This window comes from Dendrobates tinctorius, unplaced genomic scaffold (genome assembly GCF_039654945.1).
Source record: "Dendrobates tinctorius isolate UK_male_01 unplaced genomic scaffold, ASM3965494v1 ptg000035l, whole genome shotgun sequence".
In the NCBI taxonomy this organism is placed as follows: domain Eukaryota; kingdom Metazoa; phylum Chordata; class Amphibia; order Anura; family Dendrobatidae; genus Dendrobates; species Dendrobates tinctorius.
Genome location: NW_027361703.1, coordinates 2456707 through 2478739, shown reverse-complemented (window position 1 = coordinate 2478739; position 22033 = coordinate 2456707). Strand labels below are relative to the sequence as shown.

The window sequence follows — 22033 nt, the reverse complement described above, 5'->3', positions numbered from 1 at the left end:
CTCAGGGGCATGCGTCATGTGATGAAGCTAGATTTGCATTTGTGCTTTGGGTTTCGCTTTAAGAGCGGATATTATCTGGCAGAAACTGTGTCCTGGTGGGGTCATCTAAAGTTCGTAGGCGTTGGCATAGTAACTGGGTCTGCCTGTGCATATCAATGAGCTTAACTGCCGCAACTGGTACTCAAATTTGAATCGCCTCACGACTGCCCCATGTATTCCTATGGCAAAATTTTCCCATTGAAATGCATTGAGACAATGCATTCCAATGACGGGAAAAAAAAATTTCAAACGCAAATTGCGCAAAAACTACAAATTCATTCGACACGAAAAACACTTAGCACACCACTTGTGGACGCTGGCTTCGAAACGACGCCTCAACGGTGTCTGTGCATGTAGCGGTTCGGGCCGCATTAATTGCTGAAATCAACTGAATAATAAGAAGAATAATAAGTTAGCAGCGTTCGGATTACATGATAGTGCTTTGAAGAAAGCACTATAATTCTGAATGAAAATAGAGGAGCAAGAGAAGCCAACTACAAACTAAAATGTGTATATACAAATGCACAGAGCATGGGAAACAAACAAGGAAAATATAGGAGCTGCTAACATGGGAAGAGAGATAGGAGGTCATTGGCATCACTGAAACTTGGTCGGATGATACACAATTAGAATACAAACCCTGAAGGCTACAACTTATATATTAGAAACAGGATTAACCAGAATGGAGGAGGTGTTGCATTGTTTGTTAGAAAAATGTACATCTCCACAGAGATCCAAGCTTCAGAGAATGGTAGCACTGTAGAAACTATTTGGGAGAAGAACAAGGAGAAGAACAGAAAGGACACTATTCTAGGTGTTTACTTGAGGTCACTTGGACAGACTGAAGATATGGATAAACTCTTTAAATCAGATGTCTCTGTTCTCAAAAAAGTACGACAGTGACCATGGAAGATTTTAACTATCCAGATATTTGTTGGGAGTCGCTCTCAATAGTTATGGGTTCAGAAAATTACTATTTTCTCTTGCTGACAACTTTATCTTTCAAAAGTTTGAAGAGAGAACAAGGAGGATCTGCAATATTGGACCTAATTCTTACCAACAGGGAGGAAATGGTTGAGGGAGTAAAGGTGGCTGGGAATTTAGGAGGCAGCGATCATGCTATCCTTGAATTTTGGATTACAAGAGGCGGAAGACCAGCGAGGACTCCAACCTTAAAGTCTGACTTCTGAAAGGCAGATTTTAATGAACTAAGAAAGAGGGTAGGAAATGTCCTATTGCTGGATGTTCCAAAGGACAGAAATGTCCAAGACGAATGGGAGAGTTTGCTAAATGAAACGGTCACTGCATAATTGGTAACAATCCCGAAAAGAAGGAACAATTGGAAACATTTAAAGAGACCAGGATAGATGAACACAGAACTTAATCACTTGTTAAAAAGGAAAAACAAATGTATATTAAATGGAAAGAGGAGGGCATATCTAAAAAAGAATATAACGCTGTCTGCAAGGAATGCAGGGCAAGCGTTAGAAGAGCTAATGCCAGTAATGAAGAGAGGCTTGCAAGGGAGACCAAAAGCAGTAAAAAAAATAAAAAAAAAGGATTTGGGGGGTATGTCAAAAGCAAAAGAAAAGTCAAAGATGCTATAGGATTTTTACAGAATGAAAAGCGTTAAGTGGTCAAAAAGTATTAAGTTACGTACCGGTAACGGTATTTTTCGGAAGCCCATGACAGCACCACGAGAGAGGGGATCCGCCCCATAGGAACAGGAAACCTACAGATACAAAAGGGCGGTACCTCTCCCACGCATCAGTTGGATTACAGAGCTTGAGAGGCTACCATGTTTAGTACACAACATATGATATATACAACCTATCTACCCTATTTAACAGAATTATTTCATACCATCTCCCACATAAGGTGATTCTATGAACAAACTTCTAAGGAGTGCACCCCTATATGTGAACAAGGGAGGGAACTAAGGGTGCTGTCATGGGCTTCCGAAAAATACCGTTACCGGTACGTAACTTAATACTTTATTCGGACTCCCATGACAGCACCACGAGAGAATTACAGAGATGTAAACTAACTTAGGGAGGGACTACAGCCTGCAGCACCCTTAGCCCGAAGGTGAGGTCTGAGGAGGCACCCATGTCTAACCGATAGTGGTTAAAAAAGGTGGAAGGAGATGACCAGGTGGCCGCCTTACATATTTGATCAATTGATACTCCAGATCTCTCTGCCCAGGATGATGCCATGGCCCGAGTGGAATGTGCCCTCAGGTTCTGTGGAGCCGGACCGCCACCTGCTGTGTAGGCAAGAGAGATAGCCTCCCTAATCCACCTTGCTAATGTGCGTTTTGATACTCTGTATCCTTTTCTGGAACCTTGGAAGGATAGGAATAATGCGTTCTCCTTCTTCCAAGGATCCGTGGCTGCTAAATATGTCAGTAAGCACCGCCTAATATATAATGCCTGAAGTTTCTGCTCTTTAGGGTTGGTTGGATTAGGGAGGAAGGAAGGCAGAACTATCTCCTGTGTCCTGTGGAATTGTGTTGCTACCTTGGGAAGGTATGCTTGATCTGGCCTTAGGATCACTCTATCCTGTAAGAACTCTGTGTAAGGAGGCAATCTGGAGAGTGCCTGTATGTCGCTCACCCTACGTGCGGATGTTATTGCTACCAGGAATGCTGTTTTAAGGGATATAATCTTTAGTGAGGCGGAATCTAAAGGTTCAAACGGACTTTCTGTCATGGCTGTAAGGACTAAGTTTAAGTCCCACGGTACGCATCTGTCTTTGTGTATAGGTCTCGATCTGGCCGCTGCTCTGATGAACCTTGCTACCCAATAATCTTTTGCAATATCAGCTGCAAACAGGGCCCCTAAGGCTGAAACCTGTACTTTTAGCGTACTTGTGGAGAGACCCAATTCGAAACCTATCTGGAGAAATTCCAGAATATGTTTCGTGGGAATTCCATCTCTGATGTCAAAGTGAAAGGTGGATAGGAAGCGTTTCCAGGTCCTAGCATAAATATTAGTGGTGGTTAATTTTCTGCTTCTTAGGAGGGTGTCAATTAAGTTCTTGGAGAACCCTCTATTTTTTAATAGTGACCTTTCAAACACCACGCCGTTAAATGAAGTCTCGCTACTTGTGGGTGGCTGACTGGCCCCTGGTAGAGGAGATCCGGAAGGTTCGGTAGTACCCAGGGATCGCCTACCGACATGGTCCTCAACCACGCGAACCAGGTCCTCCTGGGCCAAAAGGGGGCAATCAGTATGACTCTTGCCTGATCCTCTCTGATCTTCCTGACTACCAGGGGAAGAAGATTCAATGGTGGGAAGGCGTATGCCAGAGAAAAGTCCCATCTTATCAGTAGGGCATCCACCGCCAGGGGATTTTCCCTGGGGTTCAGAGAGCAGAACAATCTTTCTTTTCTGTTTTCTCTGGTGGCAAAGAGGTCTACCTCTGGCTGGCCCCATCTGCGGACAATCTGGCGGTAAATGTCTTTGTTCAAAGCCCATTCTCCTTGTCTTAGAGCCTTGCGGCTTAAAAAGTCTGCTCTTACATTGTCCTTTCCGCTGATGTGGAGCGCGGTCAAAGATAGACAATTTCTCTCTGCTATCTGGAGGAGCCGTTCTGTTATCTGCATCAGAGCGCTGGAGCGGGTTCCACCTTGGTGGTTGACATATGCTACCGCTACCTGGTTGTCCGAGTGTATCCTCACATGATGGCCCTGCAGGTAGATAATGAGTTTCTTGACTGCTCGCTCTATCGCCAATAGTTCTCTCTGGTTGGATGAGATTTCAGAATTAGAATCCCACTGGCCCTGTACCACTATGTCCCCCATATGGGCTCCCCAACCAAAGGAACTAGCGTCTGTGGTTATAATACGGGTTATCTGTGCTATCCAGGGCACCCCTGACGCTAGGTTCTCGCTCTGAAGCCACCATCTTGGTGATGTAACAGTTGAGGGGCTTAGACACATCCGACCTTGTAAGGAGCCTCCAAGGGCCCTGCTATTAATCAAGACGTCGTTTTGAAGGGTTCTGGTATGGAACTGTGCCCACCTTACTGCTGGGATGCATGAAGTTAGAGAACCTAACAGGGACATGGCCTGTCTGAGGGTCATAGATGGATTATCCATTGCCCGAAGAACCTGCTCCTGTATCTTTTGTAATTTATCTAGTGGTAGCAGGCACCGCTGAGTGTCTGAATTTAGTATCAATCCTAAAAATTTCTGTATTTTTAAGGGCTGGAGTCGGGATTTCTCGTAGTTTAAAATCCATCCTAGGTTTTCTAACCTGGATCTAGCTTTTTCTATCTGGGATTTACAATGACCCATCCATTTTCCTACAATCAAGAAATCGTCTAAATATGGAATGATTAAGACGTCAACCTCTCGTAAGTGAGCCATAACTTCGGCCACTAATTTTGTAAAAACCCTGGGTGCTGCTGAGAGACCAAAGGGAAGGGCTCTATACTGAAAATGACGTACTGTGCCCTCTACTGAAACTGCCACCCTCAGGAACTGCTGGAAGTCTGTATGGATAGGTACGTGATAGTACGCGTCTTTCAAATCTATGACTGCCATAAAACAACCTTTAAACAATATTTTTATTGTTGTATTAATGGACTCCATTTTGAATTTATGATTAATCAAAAATTCGTTAAGGGAACGAAGGTTTATAATCGTTCTGAATGTGTTATCAGGTTTCTGGATTAGAAACAGGGGAGAGTAAAACCCTCTTCCTCTTTCAGCCTCTGGGACCTCTACCAGAACATTTTTCTGACATAGGCTCAAGACTTCCGCTTCTAAAGCCGCTTGTTCAAGATGAGAAGATCTTAAGGGGGTCAGTTTAAAGGTGTCCCGCGGGATCTGGGTAAATTCCAACCTAAGCCCGGTGGATATTACCTTGCGCGCCCAGTCACTATTCGTAATCTGCGACCATGCCGGGAAGAAGGATGACAGTCTACCCCCTACGGGAACCGCTAGTCATTGATTTGGTTTCTTTTGATCTCTTGACGAGCGTGTAAACATATAGCCCGTACCTCGTCTCCTTCTGTCTTCCCATCTGGGTCGATCTCTAACAGGTGAAGAGTTGCGCCTTCTCCCCTGGCCAAATCTCCTTCTACCAAATGGACGACGGTAGGACGCTGATGAAAGGTTTGGGAACTTTTTCTTGTCGTCCCCCGCCTTTTCAAGCAGCTCGTCTAGGACAGTTCCAAATAAGTATTCGCCCTCACATGGAATCGCACAGAGCTTTGCTCTGGACTGGATGTCTCCCTGCCAGCACTTTAGCCACAGGGCTCTGCGAGCTGCGTTAGAGAGACCTGCTGCTCTGGCGGCCATTCTCATTGCATCCGCTGAGGCATCTGCTAGGAAAGCTGCTCCCTCTTGGATGGTCGGTAGGGCCCCAAGAATTGTTTGTCTTGATGTACCCTGCTTTAGTTGTGACTCCAACTGGTCCAACCAGACCATCATGGACCTGGCCGTGCACGTTGAAGCCACTGCTGGTCTTAAGGACCCGGCTGCCATCTCCCAGGTGTTTTTCAGGAAGGTATCAGCTTTCCTGTCTAAGGGATCTTTAAGGGATCCCATGTCCTCAAAGGGGAGCGAGGATTTTTTTGATGCCTTCGCAATGGCAGCGTCTAATTTGGGGGCTCTGTCCCAAGAACTTACTGCCGGATCGTCGAAGGGGTATCTCCTTTTGAGGGCTGGTGGTAGCGACCCTCTTTTGTCCGGTCTTTTCCACTCTCTGTGGATCAGATCCTGTATCTTTTGGTTTAACGGAAAGACTCTCCGCTTCCTCTGTTCCAGCCCACCGAACATGACATCCTGCATGGATAAATGGGGCTTAGGCTCCTCTACCTCCATTGTCCCTCTGACTGCTTTGACCAGCTTGTCTACCCGGTCAAGAGGCAGACAAAATCGCCCCGAGCCCTCTTCTCCTGAAGAGGACGAGGGAGATGAAGCCTGGGAGTCTCTGCTTTTTCTCCACTCTGCTGAGGAATCAGACTCCGCCGGGACCTCGCCCCTTAGACTTTGCGGCTGAGACAAGGACTTTAGGGTTTCCCTCATTTCTACCCTGACAATGTCTCTCAAACTCGCCGCTACTGCAGGCGACTCTTCTGCCACCGTCTGCTGAATACAGGGGGGCACAATCTTTTGAGGCACGCGTCTGGTAATGGGCATGCACAGAGTGTGCATTCCCTATGTTTATTTTTATTTGTAGCTTTTTTTCCCTAGAAAAAGAAAAACACAGAAGGGGGGTCCCGTCACTGAGTGAACTTTCACGAAGATCACTTACCAGTGCCACAATCAAGTACCGGAGAACGAGGGGGATTTCTTTCAGCCGATGCTCCTGTCTGCCTGGAGGAGCTTTTACGAGTGGACTGGTCACTTCGTCCCGCATTACTGTCACGGGACCCTTTCTTTTTCTGTTTGACCTGCCGAAGGTCATCCAGGGGCGGCAGTGATGTCTGCCGCTGCTGCCCTTGCTTCTGTCGCTGCTGCTCTCGATCGCTTTCCATCACCACTGCTGCTGCTGCTGCTGCTGCACACTGCTGCATGTAGTAATGTGGCCAAGGCAAGGCACCCTGCCCGGGTCCCGCCTAAATACCCCTCCTCCGGTCAGCAGTTTCCATGCCGTGCCCCTCCCCCCCCTTAATGGATCTCCCTACCCCAGCTGGCGCCCCACCGCGCGCCATCGGTGTTTCCGATGGGCGCCGCCATCTTGGGATCGCCGCGCATGCGCAGTAGCGCGCTGACCCGGAAGCGCCTCCTCCGCCCGCCCCCTGACGTCACCGCTACCCCGGAAACGCCGGAAGCTCCGCGGGACGCCCGGGAGCTCCGGAGCAGCGCCCGGTCGCAGCCCTCTGCACAGCGCTGGCAACCTATCTGCGCCGCCGGAGCCGGGAATCCCGGGGGGAAAATACTTACCGGCGGCGGCTTAATTCCGGAGACGGCCATCCTCCGGACGCCGCTCCCTGCTGTCCACGCCACCGCCGTGATACCCATCCTGGGCCACCGTGGCGTCTTCCAGAAAATCCGAACCAAGCCGAGGTAGGAGACCCCCTCGCTACCGGTGTCGGCTGGCCGGCCTGGGATCCCATTCTTCTGTAGGATCCCGTCCCCTCAGGAACAGGAAACCAACTGATGCGTGGGAGAGGTACCGCCCTTTTGTATCTGTAGGTTTCCTGTTCCTATGGGGCGGATCCCCTCTCTCGTGGTGCTGTCATGGGAGTCCGAATAAATGATGTTAAGAAGGTCGAACTTTTAAATTCTATTTTGCATCTGTGTTCTCTAAGAAAACAATTGTAACATCAACTAATCTTCATGGTGCCATCAAAGGAATAACCCACACTCTCCATAAACAGAGAGATGGTGAGGGAACACTTAGCCAGAATCACATAGTCACTAGCCAGAATCTCAGAAAAATAGAGAATAGGGGAAGTCCTAGAAGATTAGAGAAGGGCAAATGTTGTCCCTATCTTTAAAAAAGGAAAGAAGATGGAGCCAGAAAATTACAGGCCAGTAAGCCTTACTTCTATACCAGGAAAGGTCTTTGAACAAATTATTAAACAGCATGTATGTAAATACTTGGATAAGAATACAGTAATTAACCGGAGCCAGCATGGGTTTGTAGCAAACAAGTCATACCAGAATAATCAAATTTCCTTCTATAATGGAACAACTGACTGGGTGGATCAGGAAAATGTGGTAGATATATTATATCTCGACTTCAACAAAGCATTTGATAAAGTATCTCACACAATCCTTATTGAAAAAATTACCAGGTATGGGATTGACAAGGCTACAGTTAGGTGGATTCATAACAGGCTCAGTGATCATACTCAAAGAGTGGTAATAAATGGTTACACATCCAAATGGAAGAATGTTTCAAGTGGAGTACCACAAGACCCTGTCCAGGCCCCAGTGTTGTTCAAGAATTTTATAAAATGATCTAGATAAAGGGGGTTTTACACTAAGCGAGATCGCTAGTGATATCGCTCAAGCGACACCGATATTGTGACGCGACAGCGATCACGCTAGCGATCTCGTTAAGTGTGAAAGGTAGCAGCGACCGGACCCCCCGTCGGCTATCGCTGATCGTGCTCGAATGTGCAGGTACATTTTTCCATCGCTGACGTCCCGCTGTTCAGTAATTATCGTTGGGTTTGAAGCTTTAAAAACGATGAGCGACGTCAATAACGACGCATGGCTCAGCGACACAGGCGTGACTTACCGGCCACGCCTCCTCTTCCCTATTGGTCTTTACAGCGCTGACAATGTGCGAAATGTATCTGACAAAAAAGCTATAAAAGACAACGCTGGAACGCCTCAGGTATTTGAAAAAAACCAACGATGATGATTCTTCAAGAGGGTTGCTGAAGGACGAATAGCGAAATCTAACCAAAAATGCACTTTTGTCTCTAGGGAGAAAAATGCTGGTTTAGAAGCTAACCACGGCGCTCCAGAGATTTAAACTGTAACGCTATTACGTCCTCTTTAATGACGCCGCCGGCCAATGACAGCGCAGCGGTGACCACCAATCGGCGCTTTGGGGGGCGTTGTAAATTAAACGCTGAAGCACGCCCACCGAGGTCTGAATCGTTTTTTGTTTAGTAATGTGAAAGGTACTCAACGAGCAACGAGGTCGCTATGCAGATCGCTGATCTCTCTAGAGTCGTTGACGAGAGTGGACTGTTTGAAAGCTATCTAGCGATCACGTAACGACACAACAGCGATCTATGCCTGGTCGGATCGCTATCGTTATCGCTGGTGCGTTGCTTAGTGTAAAAGGCCCTTAAGGGAACTGAAGGTAAACTAATCAAATTCACAGATGATGCAAAGCTAAGCAGGATAGCAAACACTAGAGAAAACAGAGAAAGCATTCAGAAGGATCTAGATAAGCATGAACAATGGGAAGCAACTAACAGAATGGCATTTAACAGGGAGAAATGAAAGATTCTACATCTGGGCAAGAAAAACGAAAATTACATCTACAGAATGGGAGGAATATAACTAAGCAACAGCACGAGTGAAAAAGATTTGGGTATACTAATAGGTCACAGGCTGTACATGAGTTAACAGTGTTATGCAGCAGCAGCAAAAAAGGCAAACACAGTTCTAGGAAGTATTAAAAGAAGCATAGAGTATAGATAACGTGAAGTAATTTTCCCACTCTACTCCTCCTTGGTCAGGCTGCATCTAGAATATTGTGTTCAGTTCTGAGTGCCACATTGAAAAACTGGACAAAGTTCAGAGAACAGCTACCAGGATGGTGAGCGGACTGCAAAGTATGTCCTAGAAGGAACGGTTAAAGTATCTGTGAATGTTTAGGTTGCAAAAAAGAAGGCTAAGAGGAGACTTAATATCGAACAATGGATGTCTCAGCCACAGCGCTAGCGCTATAGTCTACTCAGCTGCAAAATATTAGGATAATACCACAAAATTCCTCCAAATGAATAAATAATTAAACGTTTTAATATATGCGCTCAGAGATAGACTTTTAAATAAACTAAACTCACTCTATAAATAATTATAGAAAACTAAGTAGCCAACCTGAATTGCAACCTCCAAGCAGCGATGAGGGTCAGGCACCGCCTACTTGACTCTTTAGAAAAGACTTCAATAATAGAAAATCAAATAATAGAGGAATTTATACTTCAGATTTTGCCACATACAGCATTAACCATGGGGCTAGGAAGAGGAAATTGTCCATAAAGAGAGGAAAAAGTTACCTTGAGGTAGACTTCTTTGAACTAATGGTACTTAGCAGTCCAGGTCCTGTGCATGGAAGATCCAAATAGAGCGGCAGCGATAATAATAATAAAATCCAAAGTATTGCCACCAAGTTAGGAGGAGGGTGGTTTAGTGCTGTAGGTTGCGGACGCTCGTCCCGGCCGGAGACGTGCGTCCTCTCTGCAGTGCGCCCTCCTGGGCTTGAAGCGGTAGCGGCGCACGCCGAGAAAAGCTAACAAGGTCCGCAGGACCTTGTGTGACGTCACAGTCACGTGATCGCTCACGTGACTAGCTATGGAGAGCGGTGAAGCTCAAAAACATCCGACGCGTTTCTGAATCAGCGGATTCCTTCCTCAGGGATACTCCATAGCGGATAAGCAGCACTTATATACCCTCAACCTTCCAAGGTTCTAATTCAAACATTAAAAGCAAAAAGTTCAATTTCACTGTTGAGCCCATTAGGCATCAGAGTGTCCATCATAAAGATCCATCTACTCTCTTCTTTTGACATCTGATGGATAAAATTGCCTCCCCTCCAACATCTATTCACCACTTTGATGCCTGTCACTAATGTGCCTTTTATAAGACCCCCATGATTATTTAAAAAATGATTGGAGAGGGGGTGATCACTAAATTTATTCTTAATATTCCTCAGATATTCTGCTATCCTTATATGTAGTGGACGTATAGTCCGGCCAATATATAGTTTGCCACAAGGGCAAGTAATTCCATATATAACCCCCTTAGTTTCACAAGTTATGAAGTCTTTAATTTTGACCTCCCTAGAATTATTTAAAATGCAAAATTGCTTTCTAAGACCTAATTTTCTACAAGGTCCACACTTATTACATGGAAAGAACCCTTTTGGAGGTGTATGAGCATGTGCATGACTCATCAACATGGGTTTAGGAATAGAAGGGGCTATTTTGTTACCGAGATTATTTGCTTTCCTAAAAACAAACCTAGGATAATCTGATAGCTTTTCACCGATCACTTTATCCTTTTTTAATATATTCCAGTGTCGGTTGACGATCTTTCTAAGGATTTTACTGTTAGCGTTGTACTGCGTGATAATAGGAATATCTTCCATAGTAGAACACTCGATGTTTTCCTTTTGTTGTGTCAGTAAATCCTCTCTCGGCATTTTCCTAACAGTCTCCTTTATTTCAGCCAGGGCCTTATTGTCATACCCCTTTCGGACAAATTTATTAGTCAGATATGCCGCCTCCTTGTCAAAATCTTGTATTCTAGAACAATTCCTGTGAGCCCTAATAAGCTGGCTTTTGGGTACATTCAAAAGCCAGCTTGGAAGGTGGCAGCTATCCAAGGAAATAAAATTATTGGAGTCTGTTGGTTTATGAAAAACCTGAGTCTCTATGTGATCATTTTCAATAAAAATTTTTAAATCTAAAAAGTTAATCTCTTTATGACTGGTGTTGGCTGTAAATTTTAAAAAATATTGATTTTTATTTAGTTCATTTAAAAATTCCCCTAATAAAATAGGCCCACCAGACCAAACAAAGACAATATCGTCTATGAATCTATGCCATAGGACCAGGTTCTTCCGAAGGGAACCCCCCGGATAGATAGTTTCTTGTTCCCATTTGCCTACATATAAATTAGCATAACTCGGGGCGAACCTGGTCCCCATGGCAGTACCCCACTGCTGGGAGTAGTAGTGCGCCCGAAATCGAAAAAAATTGTGAGTTAAAATAAAATATATACAGTCTAAAATAAACTGAACCTGATCATCCGGTAAGTCGCCATCCTTAGTCATGAAGTATTTTACTGATTCACACCCTTTATCATGTTGAATGACAGTATATAGAGAGGCAATATCTAATGTCCCCAAAATATAGTGGTTTTGCCATTTAATATTTTTCAAAATTCTTAGAATATGTGTACTGTCTTTCAGATAGGCCGGAAGTTTAGGGACTAACTTCTGTAAGTGGCAGTCAATAAATTTTGACAAATTGGCCGTAAGACCCCCTATTGCTGATATAATTGGTCTACCAGGTGGATTTAATGGGTCCTTATGTACTTTTGGTAGATAATAGAAGTAAGGGATCCTAGGGTGCAAATTATTAATAAATTCCAATTCTTGTTTATTTAGAAAACCTCTTTCAAAACCACACTTCAAGAGAATTTGCATCTCAGCAAGATAGACCTCAGATGGATCTTTCTCAAGTAGAAGATAGGTTCTTGTATCACCCAGTATACGCTGTGACTCCTTTTCATAGTCACTATTGTTCAAAATAACAATCCCCCCCCCCCCTTATCGGCTGGTCTAATAGTGATTTCCTGATTCTGTTGGAGCTGTCTAATAGCTTGACGTTCCTTGTTTGACAGATTGTATCTGAAATTGTTGCATCTACTCTCAGATATATTTTTAATATCCCTTATCACATTGTTCTGAAAGGCCTCAAAGGATTCCGAATATTCCTGAATAGGGTTAAAGTTTGACTTCTTTTTCAACATAGTGTGTTGATAAGGATCTATCAGCTCAGACGCACCTTCCACATTTTCCCTAGTACATTTTTTCTTCAGATAATACTTTTTTATAGCCAATTTTCTCATAAATAGTTTAATGCCTACAAAGGCCTGAAATTTATCGAACTTAGTACTAGGGGCATATTTCAATCCTTTATTCAATAAACTCAATTCATTTTGATTCAGAGCATGGTCACTTAAATTAAAAATCTTTTTGTCTAGGATCACTGGTTCCCCTGCTTGGTGTATTTGGTTGCTCTTTTTTTTGGTTGATTTCCCGCCCCTACATCCCCTTTTTCGTGTTTTTTTTGGCCTACCTGTAAAAAAGGAAGATGACTCTGTTTAGTTTTCATTCTCAATGGCACTTTTCTCTGTTTATTCAGAGGTTTAAAACCCAAGCTGGTGCCTGGTTGTGAGTGAGTATGGTCCACCCTAGAATTAAGGGGAGTGGTCCCTAAGTTATCTAATACAATAAATCTATTCTGAGTTACAGTTGAAGGAAGTGGGGTAGAAATAGATGGTGAAATTTCATCAATATTAGATTGCGCAGTGTTAACCATCAGACTGTTGCTATCAACGGTAGCACCCTTGGTCTGAGAGTACTCAACATCCGAAGTGAGATGGATTGAAAACCGCTCACTAGAAGTTAGTGAAGAGTTTTCCACCCCCTGCACCTCATCTATAGTAATCAGTGGACTTTGTGTCCTGGATGAATTTCGGTTCTCACTATGAAGGAAATCATCCTCCATTATATTTCTAGGCTCTGATGCTACAGATCCTATAGAGGGGTCACCCTTCAAGGGGACAAAGTCTCTCCCAAATTTCCTACGTTTCTTATCCATAATCTCTCTTTCCTTTGACTGTATCCTCTTCCGAATATTCGCTGACAAGTGTAAGATCTCCGGATGCAGTTCATAGGGCTTAATTTCCTCAAAAATATCAGAGATCACTTTCCTGATTTTCATTAATTCAGTCCTTCGTTTTTCAATAATAAAACCCACTGTTCGTTTAGAGAATGCCTTGAACATAGCATCCCACTGGGCCATAGTTTCACTATCGCCAATATCCCCTGTAAGGGGTTTATAAACTTTATACACAACAAGACCCCTAGGTATACAGTCAAAGGATAAATATCTTTCCAGTGTGGCTATTTCCCATAGGTCTCTCAGTTCTTTAATCAAATACTGTTCCAATTTCTTTAGAGATTGAATCACCACACTGAGATTTTCGGTACTAGCGGCTTGAGAGGTTTGTGGATGTGGTAAATGAAAGAACTTTTGAATGTTGTATATTCTTTCTTTCCTATCTGACCAAAGACCACTCATATTTGAGAATAAATAAAATAACTAAACTCCTAAAAAAGCACAGCTGCTGAAAGGCAATAGTGGTAATAGAAGAATGAACAATGGATGTCTCAGCCACAGCGCTAGCGCTATAGTCTACTCAGCTGCAAAATATTAGGATAATACTACAAAATTCCTCCAAATGAATAAATAATTAAACGTTTTAATATATGCGCTCAGAGATAGACTTTTAAATAAACTAAACTCACTCTATAAATAATTATAGAAAACTAAGTAGCCAACCTGAATTGCAACCTCCAAGCAGCGATGAGGGTCAGGCACCGCCTACTTGACTCTTTAGAAAAGACTTCAATAATAGAAAATCAAATAATAGAGGAATTTATACTTCAGATTTTGCCACATACAGCATTAACCATGGGGCTAGGAAGAGGAAATTGTCCATAAAGAGAGGAAAAAGTTACCTTGAGGTAGACTTCTTTGAACTAATGGTACTTAGCAGTCCAGGTCCTGTGCATGGAAGATCCAAATAGAGCGGCAGCGATAATAATAATAAAATCCAAAGTATTGCCACCAAGTTAGGAGTGTGGACCTTGTAGAAAATTAGGTCTTAGAAAGCAATTTTGCATTTTAAATAATTCTAGGGAGGTCAAAATTAAAGACTTCATAACTTGTGAAACTAAGGGGGTTATATATGGAATTACTTGCCCTTGTGGCAAACTATATATTGGCCGGACTATACGTCCACTACATATAAGGATAGCAGAACATCTGAGGAATATTAAGAATAAATTTAGTGATCACCCCCTCTCCAATCATTTTTTAAATAATCATGGGGGTCTTATAAAAGGCACATTAGTGACAGGCATCAAAGTGGTGAATAGATGTTGGAGGGGAGGCAATTTTATCCATCAGATGTCAAAAGAAGAGAGTAGATGGATCCTTATGATGGACACTCTGATGCCTAATGGGCTCAACAGTGAAATTGAACTTTTTGCTTTTAATGTTTGAATTAGAACCTTGGAAGGTTGAGGGTATATAAGTGCTGCTTATCCGCTATGGAGTATCCCTGAGGAAGGAATCCGCTGATTCAGAAACACGTCGGATGTTTTTGAGCTTCACCGCTCTCCATAGCTAGTCACGTGAGCGATCATCGCTGCTTGGAGGTTGCAATTCAGGTTGGCTACTTAGTTTTCTATAATTATTTATAGAGTGAGTTTAGTTTATTTAAAAGTCTATCTCTGAGCGCATATATTGAGACTTAATATCGGTCTACATATATCTGAAGGAATGTCACCGTGTAGAGGGATCATCCTTATTTCCATTTGCACATAGAAACAAGAGAAGCAATGGAATGAAACTGAAAGAGAAGATACAGATTAGATATTAGAAAAAACTTCTTGACAGTTTAGGTGATCAATGAGTGGAATAGGCTGCCACAAAAGGTGGGGAGTTCTCCTTCAATGGAAGTCTTCAAACAGAGGCTGGTAGACATCTGTCTGAGATGGTTTTGTGACTCCTACATTGAGCAGGGGGTTGGACACAATGACCCTGGACATCCCCTTCAACACTAACATTCTATGATTCTATGAAAAAGAGGCAGTTATCCATTATGCAAAATACCATCAGGGTGTTGTCTGACTGGCTGTACGCTTCGTGTCCTTGTAATGCCGAAGAGCAAACTTGGAGCCAATGAAATTAACAACCATCTTCATCATAAAGATGAACAAGGAGTCCTACAAGTGATGATATGTTGCCCACAGAGCCTTGATCTAAACATTATTAAGTCAGTGTGGGTTTAGATGAAGAGACAGAAGAATTTGCACAAGCCTACATGCAGAGAAGGTCTGTGGTTAGTTCTCCAGTAGATTTGAAACAGCCTCCCTGCCAATATAATTCAAAAACTGTGCAATACAAAGAACAATTGATGCCATTTGGAAGGCAAAAGGTTGGTTGCACGAAATACTGGTTTCATTTACATTTTTCTTTTGTTCATTCATTTTGCTATTTGTTAAAAATAAACTATCGCTGCTATTTTTAAACCATTCTTACTTTTGCAACATTTATTAGCACACATGCCTAACATTTTTGCACAGTAGTGTACATTAACCAATATAATATGCAGAAAAAAAATGTTGCCGCTTAATAAAAGTCACCTTAGAAAATACACAAACATGGATACAAGTCATAGAAGTCTCTTCCGGAATAAACCCTTCAGTTAGATCCTAATCAGTATACACAGTCACTTGCTATAAAATATCTGCATATTAAAGTAAAAACAATATTCTGAACAGTTCAATGCTCTCTGAATAATGCACAAACAGCTGGTTCTTTTAAGTCAGCGGTGACAGAAACGTATGCATGAAAAGAAACTCCATCTTACCTCGCTAGCAGCATATGTGTATAAGACTTTGTTCTTTACGACAAACCACAGTTGTTTCCAAGGCTTTTTGCTGCCTTTTGATCTATGTAAGTAACCACTCATGGTGGAATCTTCTGTGCTAGCTGACACCTAAGGATATGTATACGAGAATTAGACCAGCTCTTTCACGTTACAGAATTTAGTTTATGTGGTCGTTACTGGGAAATTGTCCACTGAAAATTCCAGCTTTACTGTCTGCGTACCTTGTTAAGAAGCACACACTTCTCATTTTCAGTATAATCGTTCTTCATTTAAGAAAAATGGCCGAGATTATAGTGTAAACTTCAGTGACCGCAGGATATTAAAACCAAAATCTTTCAGGTTCTGAAGTACTTTGCATGAAATGTGAAAAAATTAAATAAAAGCCATTCCCTACTACTGGTATTAATATACTTATTCCTTTCAGAAGTACTGTGGCTTGTTTTTACATTTCCTTGAGATTCTGTCACAAACTTTAAGTTTCCAAAGTGCAAATGGTTAATGGCCAAACTCTTGAACCATCTATTCTGTATCCCAACTTTTCCACAATCGGACATGTTAAATTACACAGTCCAATCCTTTTGTTCTTGTGGGAAATAAGCCACCAGATAATTTACAGCAGCTTAATCCACTCCACACATTGAAAACATGTATAAAGAAGTAAAGAGAGATAGCCATTTAAGGTCATGTTACTGTGAAACAAGGGACTAGCATTGAAATTTGTTTAAAACGCCAGTCTGACATGTTGAATTTTTCAGGTTGACTCAGCACTGGCTGCATGATCGGTCAAAAAAGTCCAATAATGGCTGATGTAAATTAGTCTGAATGTATTTTAAGCCATCAAATGATTGTTGGAAAATAGCCTGCTCATGGGCCAGTAAAGAATGTTCCCTGTTCACTACAAGGGCTTGGTACATTGGTTATCACAACTCCCGAGACCCTCCACAAATAGATGATTTTGCCAAAATGAAATTTGCTGTAACCCCATTAATAACACTGCAATTGTGAGTTGATGATTTTGCAATACCCTAAAGGCTGCACAAACCAGATAGTAAGGTAAAAAAAACTTACTTTAAGAGCTGCAGGGATTTTCTTCTGCTTTCTTCCAGATGGAATACTATGGAGCACCGATGAAAGAGCACTAGAAGGGGACTTGTGGTTTGCAGGTGAGCCTGTCTTTGCCATGTATTGTCTATCTATGGAGAAAAAAAAAGTACAAAATAAAACTCCAGAGATGTATTCCTGCATGTTGTAAAGGTGTCATATGTTGAGGTTTCTGTCCAGAATTTTACAAAATCGTTTTTGAGACACTATTGCCTCAATTCTTCAAAACGAATATGCCAGAACGCTGTTGTAAATCACTTTGAAAAGTTGCAAAGTTTATAAGCAACTCCATGACTTTTGACATTCTTATGCCAGCTTTGCCAAGCTCTGTCAACGTGGACATAGCTGGGGCGCCACAGGGTCGAGGCGAGTTGTGGTCAATTGATGACGATGCCACTTTGCAGATGAACCAGATTCAATAAAAGGCATGTGCCTCTCAATGAATCAGGAACATCCAAGTCCACCGATGCGGTTCATGTTGGTGTTAACGAGGGGCCTATGTTTTGGTGGAGGGCATGTATTTCGTTTAAAAAAAAATGGAGAGATAATGATGTGTAAATAAATACCCACCAACATATGGAATACAGGAGATACTATAACAATTCAGGGTTTATATAGTTATGAATATTAACATTGTTCTGTTCATAATCTACATCCCACAGCACACGCCTGAAATCCATTTAATTGTGACTATTCAAAAATTGTAAAAGTACAAAAAAGTAGTAGCATTCCATTATAACATATGGCTGTTTTGAGCTTGAGACAGCTTGTTTTACATGCAAAATGGCCATAGGTCGTCTTTGAATACTACTACTACTCCCCTTGTGTCCTTCAATTTATCAATAAAGCGCAATTAAATAGATAACTGCTGAGTGCCATGGAAAATACTCTGCTCAAAAAAGTAACGTGAACATTAAAATACCACATCCTGGATATAACTGAATGAACTATTCCAGTTGCAAATATTCATTCATTACATAGAGAAATGTGTTGAGAACAATAAAACCTAAAAATGATCAATGTAAATCAAAATTAATATCCCATGGAAGTCTGGAATTGGAATGAAACTCAAAATGAAAGTGGAAAATCAAATGATAGGCTGATGAAAATTCAGTGGAAATGCCTTAAGACGAGGAAATGATGCTCATTAGTGTGTGTGGCCTCCAAGTGCCTGTATGACTTCCCTACAACGTCTGGGCATGCTCCTGATGAGATGGCAGATGTTGTCCTGAGGGATCTCCTCCCAGACCAAGTGTAAAGCATCAGTCAACTCCTGGACAGTATGTGGTGTTGGTGAATGGAACGAGACCTGTGGAATAGGCAAGCTAGTCCATAGCATTAATGCCTTCATCATGCAGGAACTGTTGACAAACTTCGGCCACATGAGGCCTAGCATTGTCATGCATCAAAAGAAACCCAGGGCCCACTGCACCGGCATATGGTCGCACAGTGGGTTGGAGGATCTCATCCCAGTACCTAAAAGCAGTAATGGTACCTCTGGCAAGCACATGTAGGACTGTGTGGCCCTCCACAAAAATGCCTTCCCGCACCGTTACTGACCCACTTCCAGTCCGATGCTGGAGGATGTTACAGGCAGCAGAACATTCTCCGAGACTGTCACTTGAGCACATGTGACAAATGTGAACCTGCTCTCATCGGTGAAGAGCACAGGGCGCAAATGTCGAATCTACCGATCTTTGTGTTCTCTGGCAAATGCCAATCACCCTGCACGGCTGGGATTAGAGTACAGTGCACTGACATTCGACTCATGCTTGTAGCAGAGCAGAAGTTGAATATCATTAGCAGATCGCATCCAAAGCCCTTGCATCAACTGTTAGGCTGGGTTCACACAAGCATATAAGTTGTGCATGGTGGATATAGGTCTTTTTTTAAACTGTACTATCTATGTAACCATGCATTCATGCATTTGTGGGAGTTGGAGTTTTATCTGCAAAAACTGCTGACTTTATAATAAAACTGCATGATTTTGCAATTTTTGATCATAGCATGTATAGGTTAACCAGTGCCACTGCATTTAGCCTTGCATTTAAGCTCTTATGGAAAGGATGACTTCTTTGCCAAAAGTCATACAGCACTGTGTCAGTCAAAAAGGAGGAGGCAGCCTCATTTGCATATCAATTCAAACGCTGATTTGTTAATAATGGAGGAAAGGACAGGCGATTTAAAAGGTATTCCTCGACTTGTCTTTGAAAGAGATATATATATACATATAAATAGCTTGGGGATGAAATGCTATTGAGACATTCCCCTTAACTGTCCATCTTTTAGGCATAAATAGCATCATTTAAATGCAAGAGGTGAACATGGCCTGATTTTTTAGTTACAAAGATTCTTGTTGGAATCCCAGTATCAAAGCGCATGACAGTCCTATTCCCTAGTCATATAAAGTAACATTTGTAGAAAAAGTTGGCCATGTGTTATTGAAGAGATAGTTAGTGAAACTGCATAGGAAGAAATCAAGTCATTTAACATGAGAGTTGAGGAGAAGGTACAACTGAACTACTTACAGTGGGGCAAAAAAGTATTTAGTCAGTCAGCAATAGTGCAAGTTCCACCACTTAAAAAGATGAGAGGCGTCTGTAATTTACATCATAGGTAGACCTCAACTATGGGAGACAAACTGAGAAAAAAAAATCCAGAAAATCACATTGTCTGTTTTTTTTCATTTTATTTGCATATTATGGTGGAAAATAAGTATTTGGTCAGAAACAAAATTTCATCTCAATACTTTGTGATATATCCTTTGTTGGCAATGACAGAGGTCAAACGTTTTCTGTAAGTCTTCACAAGGTTGCCACACACTGTTGTTGGTATGTTGGCCCATTCCTCCATGCAGATCTCCTCTAGAGCAGTGATGTTTTTGGCTTTTCGCTTGGCAACACGGACTTTCAACTCCCTCCAAAGGTTTTCTATAGGGTTGAGATCTGGAAACTGGCTAGGCCACTCCAGGACCTTGAAATGCTTCTTACGAAGCCACTCCTTCGTTGCCCCGGCGGTGTGCTTTGGATCATTGTCATGTTGAAAGACCCAGCCACGTTTCATCTTCAATGCCCTTGCTGATGGAAGGAGGTTTGCACTCAAAATCTCACGATACATGGCCCCATTCATTCTTTCATGTACCCGGATCAGTCGTCCTGGCCCCTTTGCAGAGAAACAGCCCCAAAGCATGATGTTTCCACCACCATGCTTTACAGTAGGTATGGTGTTTGATGGATGCAACTCAGTATTCTTTTTCCTCCAAACACGACAAGTTGTGTTTCTACCAAACAGTTCCAGTTTGGTTTCATCAGACCATAGGACATTCTCCCAAAACTCCTCTGGATCATCCAAATGCTCTCTAGCAAACTTCAGACGGGCCCAGACATGTACAGGCTTAAGCAGTGGGACACGTCTGGCACTGCAGGATCTGAGTCCATGGTGGCATAGTGTGTTACTTATGGTAGGCCTTGTTACATTGGTCCCAGCTCTCTGCAGTTCATTCACTAGGTCCCCCCGTGTGGTTCTGGGATTTTTGCTCACCGTTCTTGTGATCATTCTGACCCCACGGGGTGGGATTTTGCATGGAGCACCAGATCGAGGGAGATTATCAGTGGTCTTGTATGTCTTCCATTTTCTAATTATTGCTCCCACAGTTGATTTCTTCACTCCAAGCTGGTTGGCTATTGCAGATTCAGTCTTCCCAGCCTGGTGCAGGGCTACAATTTTGTTTCTGGTGTCCTTTGACAGCTCTTTGGTCTTCACCATAGTGGAGTTTGGAGTCAGACTGTTTGAGGGTGTGCACAGGTGTCTTTTTATACTGATAACAAGTTTAAACAGGTGCCATTACTACAGGTAATGAGTGGAGGAAAGAGGAGACTCTTAAAGAAGAAGTTACAGGTCTGTGAGAGCCAGAAATCTTGATTGCTTGTTTCTGACCAAATACTTATTTTCCACCATAATATGCAAATAAAATGAAAAAAAAAACAGACAATGTGATTTTCTGGATTTTTTTTTCTCAGTTTGTCTCCCATAGTTGAGGTCTACCTATGATGTAAATTACAGACGCCTCTCATCTTTAAGTGGTGGAACTTGCACTATTGCTGACTGACTAAATACTTTTTTGCCCCACTGTATGTATAACACATTCAGTAATGGCTTTTATATATTTGCTCATTTAAGTCAGTAGTGCACCTTGACAGCTACAGTCAGATTCCCTGGTCCATGAAACATGAGGAAGAATGCATACAGTTATGTCTGCAGGGCTACATTACCTACCTTGCTTCTGGAGTTCTTGAAAACAGTGGTCACACACACGTGCTAAGTGATTCTTCAGATATTCCAAGCTGTACTTGTTTGTTGAGCAGGCCTGACACACTATCTAAAAGACAAATATATAACATTATATATCACAATCTATAGACATTGGGTACAATATATGGTTGTGTGATTGTAAATTCCATGATCAGGCATTGTCAGTCATTGTTCGCCAGTCAACAGAAAAATATAACAATGGGTCCCGTGGGATACCAATAAAAGGCATTTTTGTAATTGCTAGATACTACAAAATGGTTCCTTTTATACTCTATGTAATGTGTTTGGTCTGGCTTCCTCTGGGTAATCCTGTTATCTCCTACACTCCACAAACAAACATACATAACATGAGAGATATATTTGCTTTTAATCGTGACGGAGCCAATTTGTTACTTAATGACCAGGCCAATTTTTAAATTCTGACTACTGTCATTTTATGAGGTTATACTCTGGAACGCTTCAACGTATCCCACCGATTCTGAGACTGTTTTTTTGTGACATATTGTATGTCATGTTAGCAGTAAAATTTCTTCAATATAATTTGCGTTTATTTATGGAAAAAAAAATAATGAAATTTTGCAAAAATTGTGAAAATTTGGCAATTTTCAAACTTTTAATTTTTGTACCCTTAAATCAGAGAGTGGTGTGCCACAAAATAGTTAATAAATAACATTTCCTATATGT

General features: G+C 42.2%; 1 protein-coding gene across 3 annotated transcripts in view; it reads right to left on the bottom strand.

Moving 5' to 3' along the window:
* The window catches only part of FGD6 (FYVE, RhoGEF and PH domain containing 6), a 212273-nt gene that overhangs the window by 23096 nt on the left and 167144 nt on the right, over window positions 1-22033 (bottom strand). For all 3 annotated transcript variants that reach the window (XM_073573217.1, XM_073573215.1, XM_073573218.1), the window contains 3 exons: window positions 21314-21416; window positions 17006-17130; window positions 15917-16045 (listed from right to left, as the gene is read on the bottom strand). In XM_073573217.1, the coding sequence (XP_073429318.1) occupies window positions 15917-16045; window positions 17006-17130; window positions 21314-21416 (357 nt within the window). The remainder of the gene's footprint in view (window positions 1-15916; window positions 16046-17005; window positions 17131-21313; window positions 21417-22033) is intronic.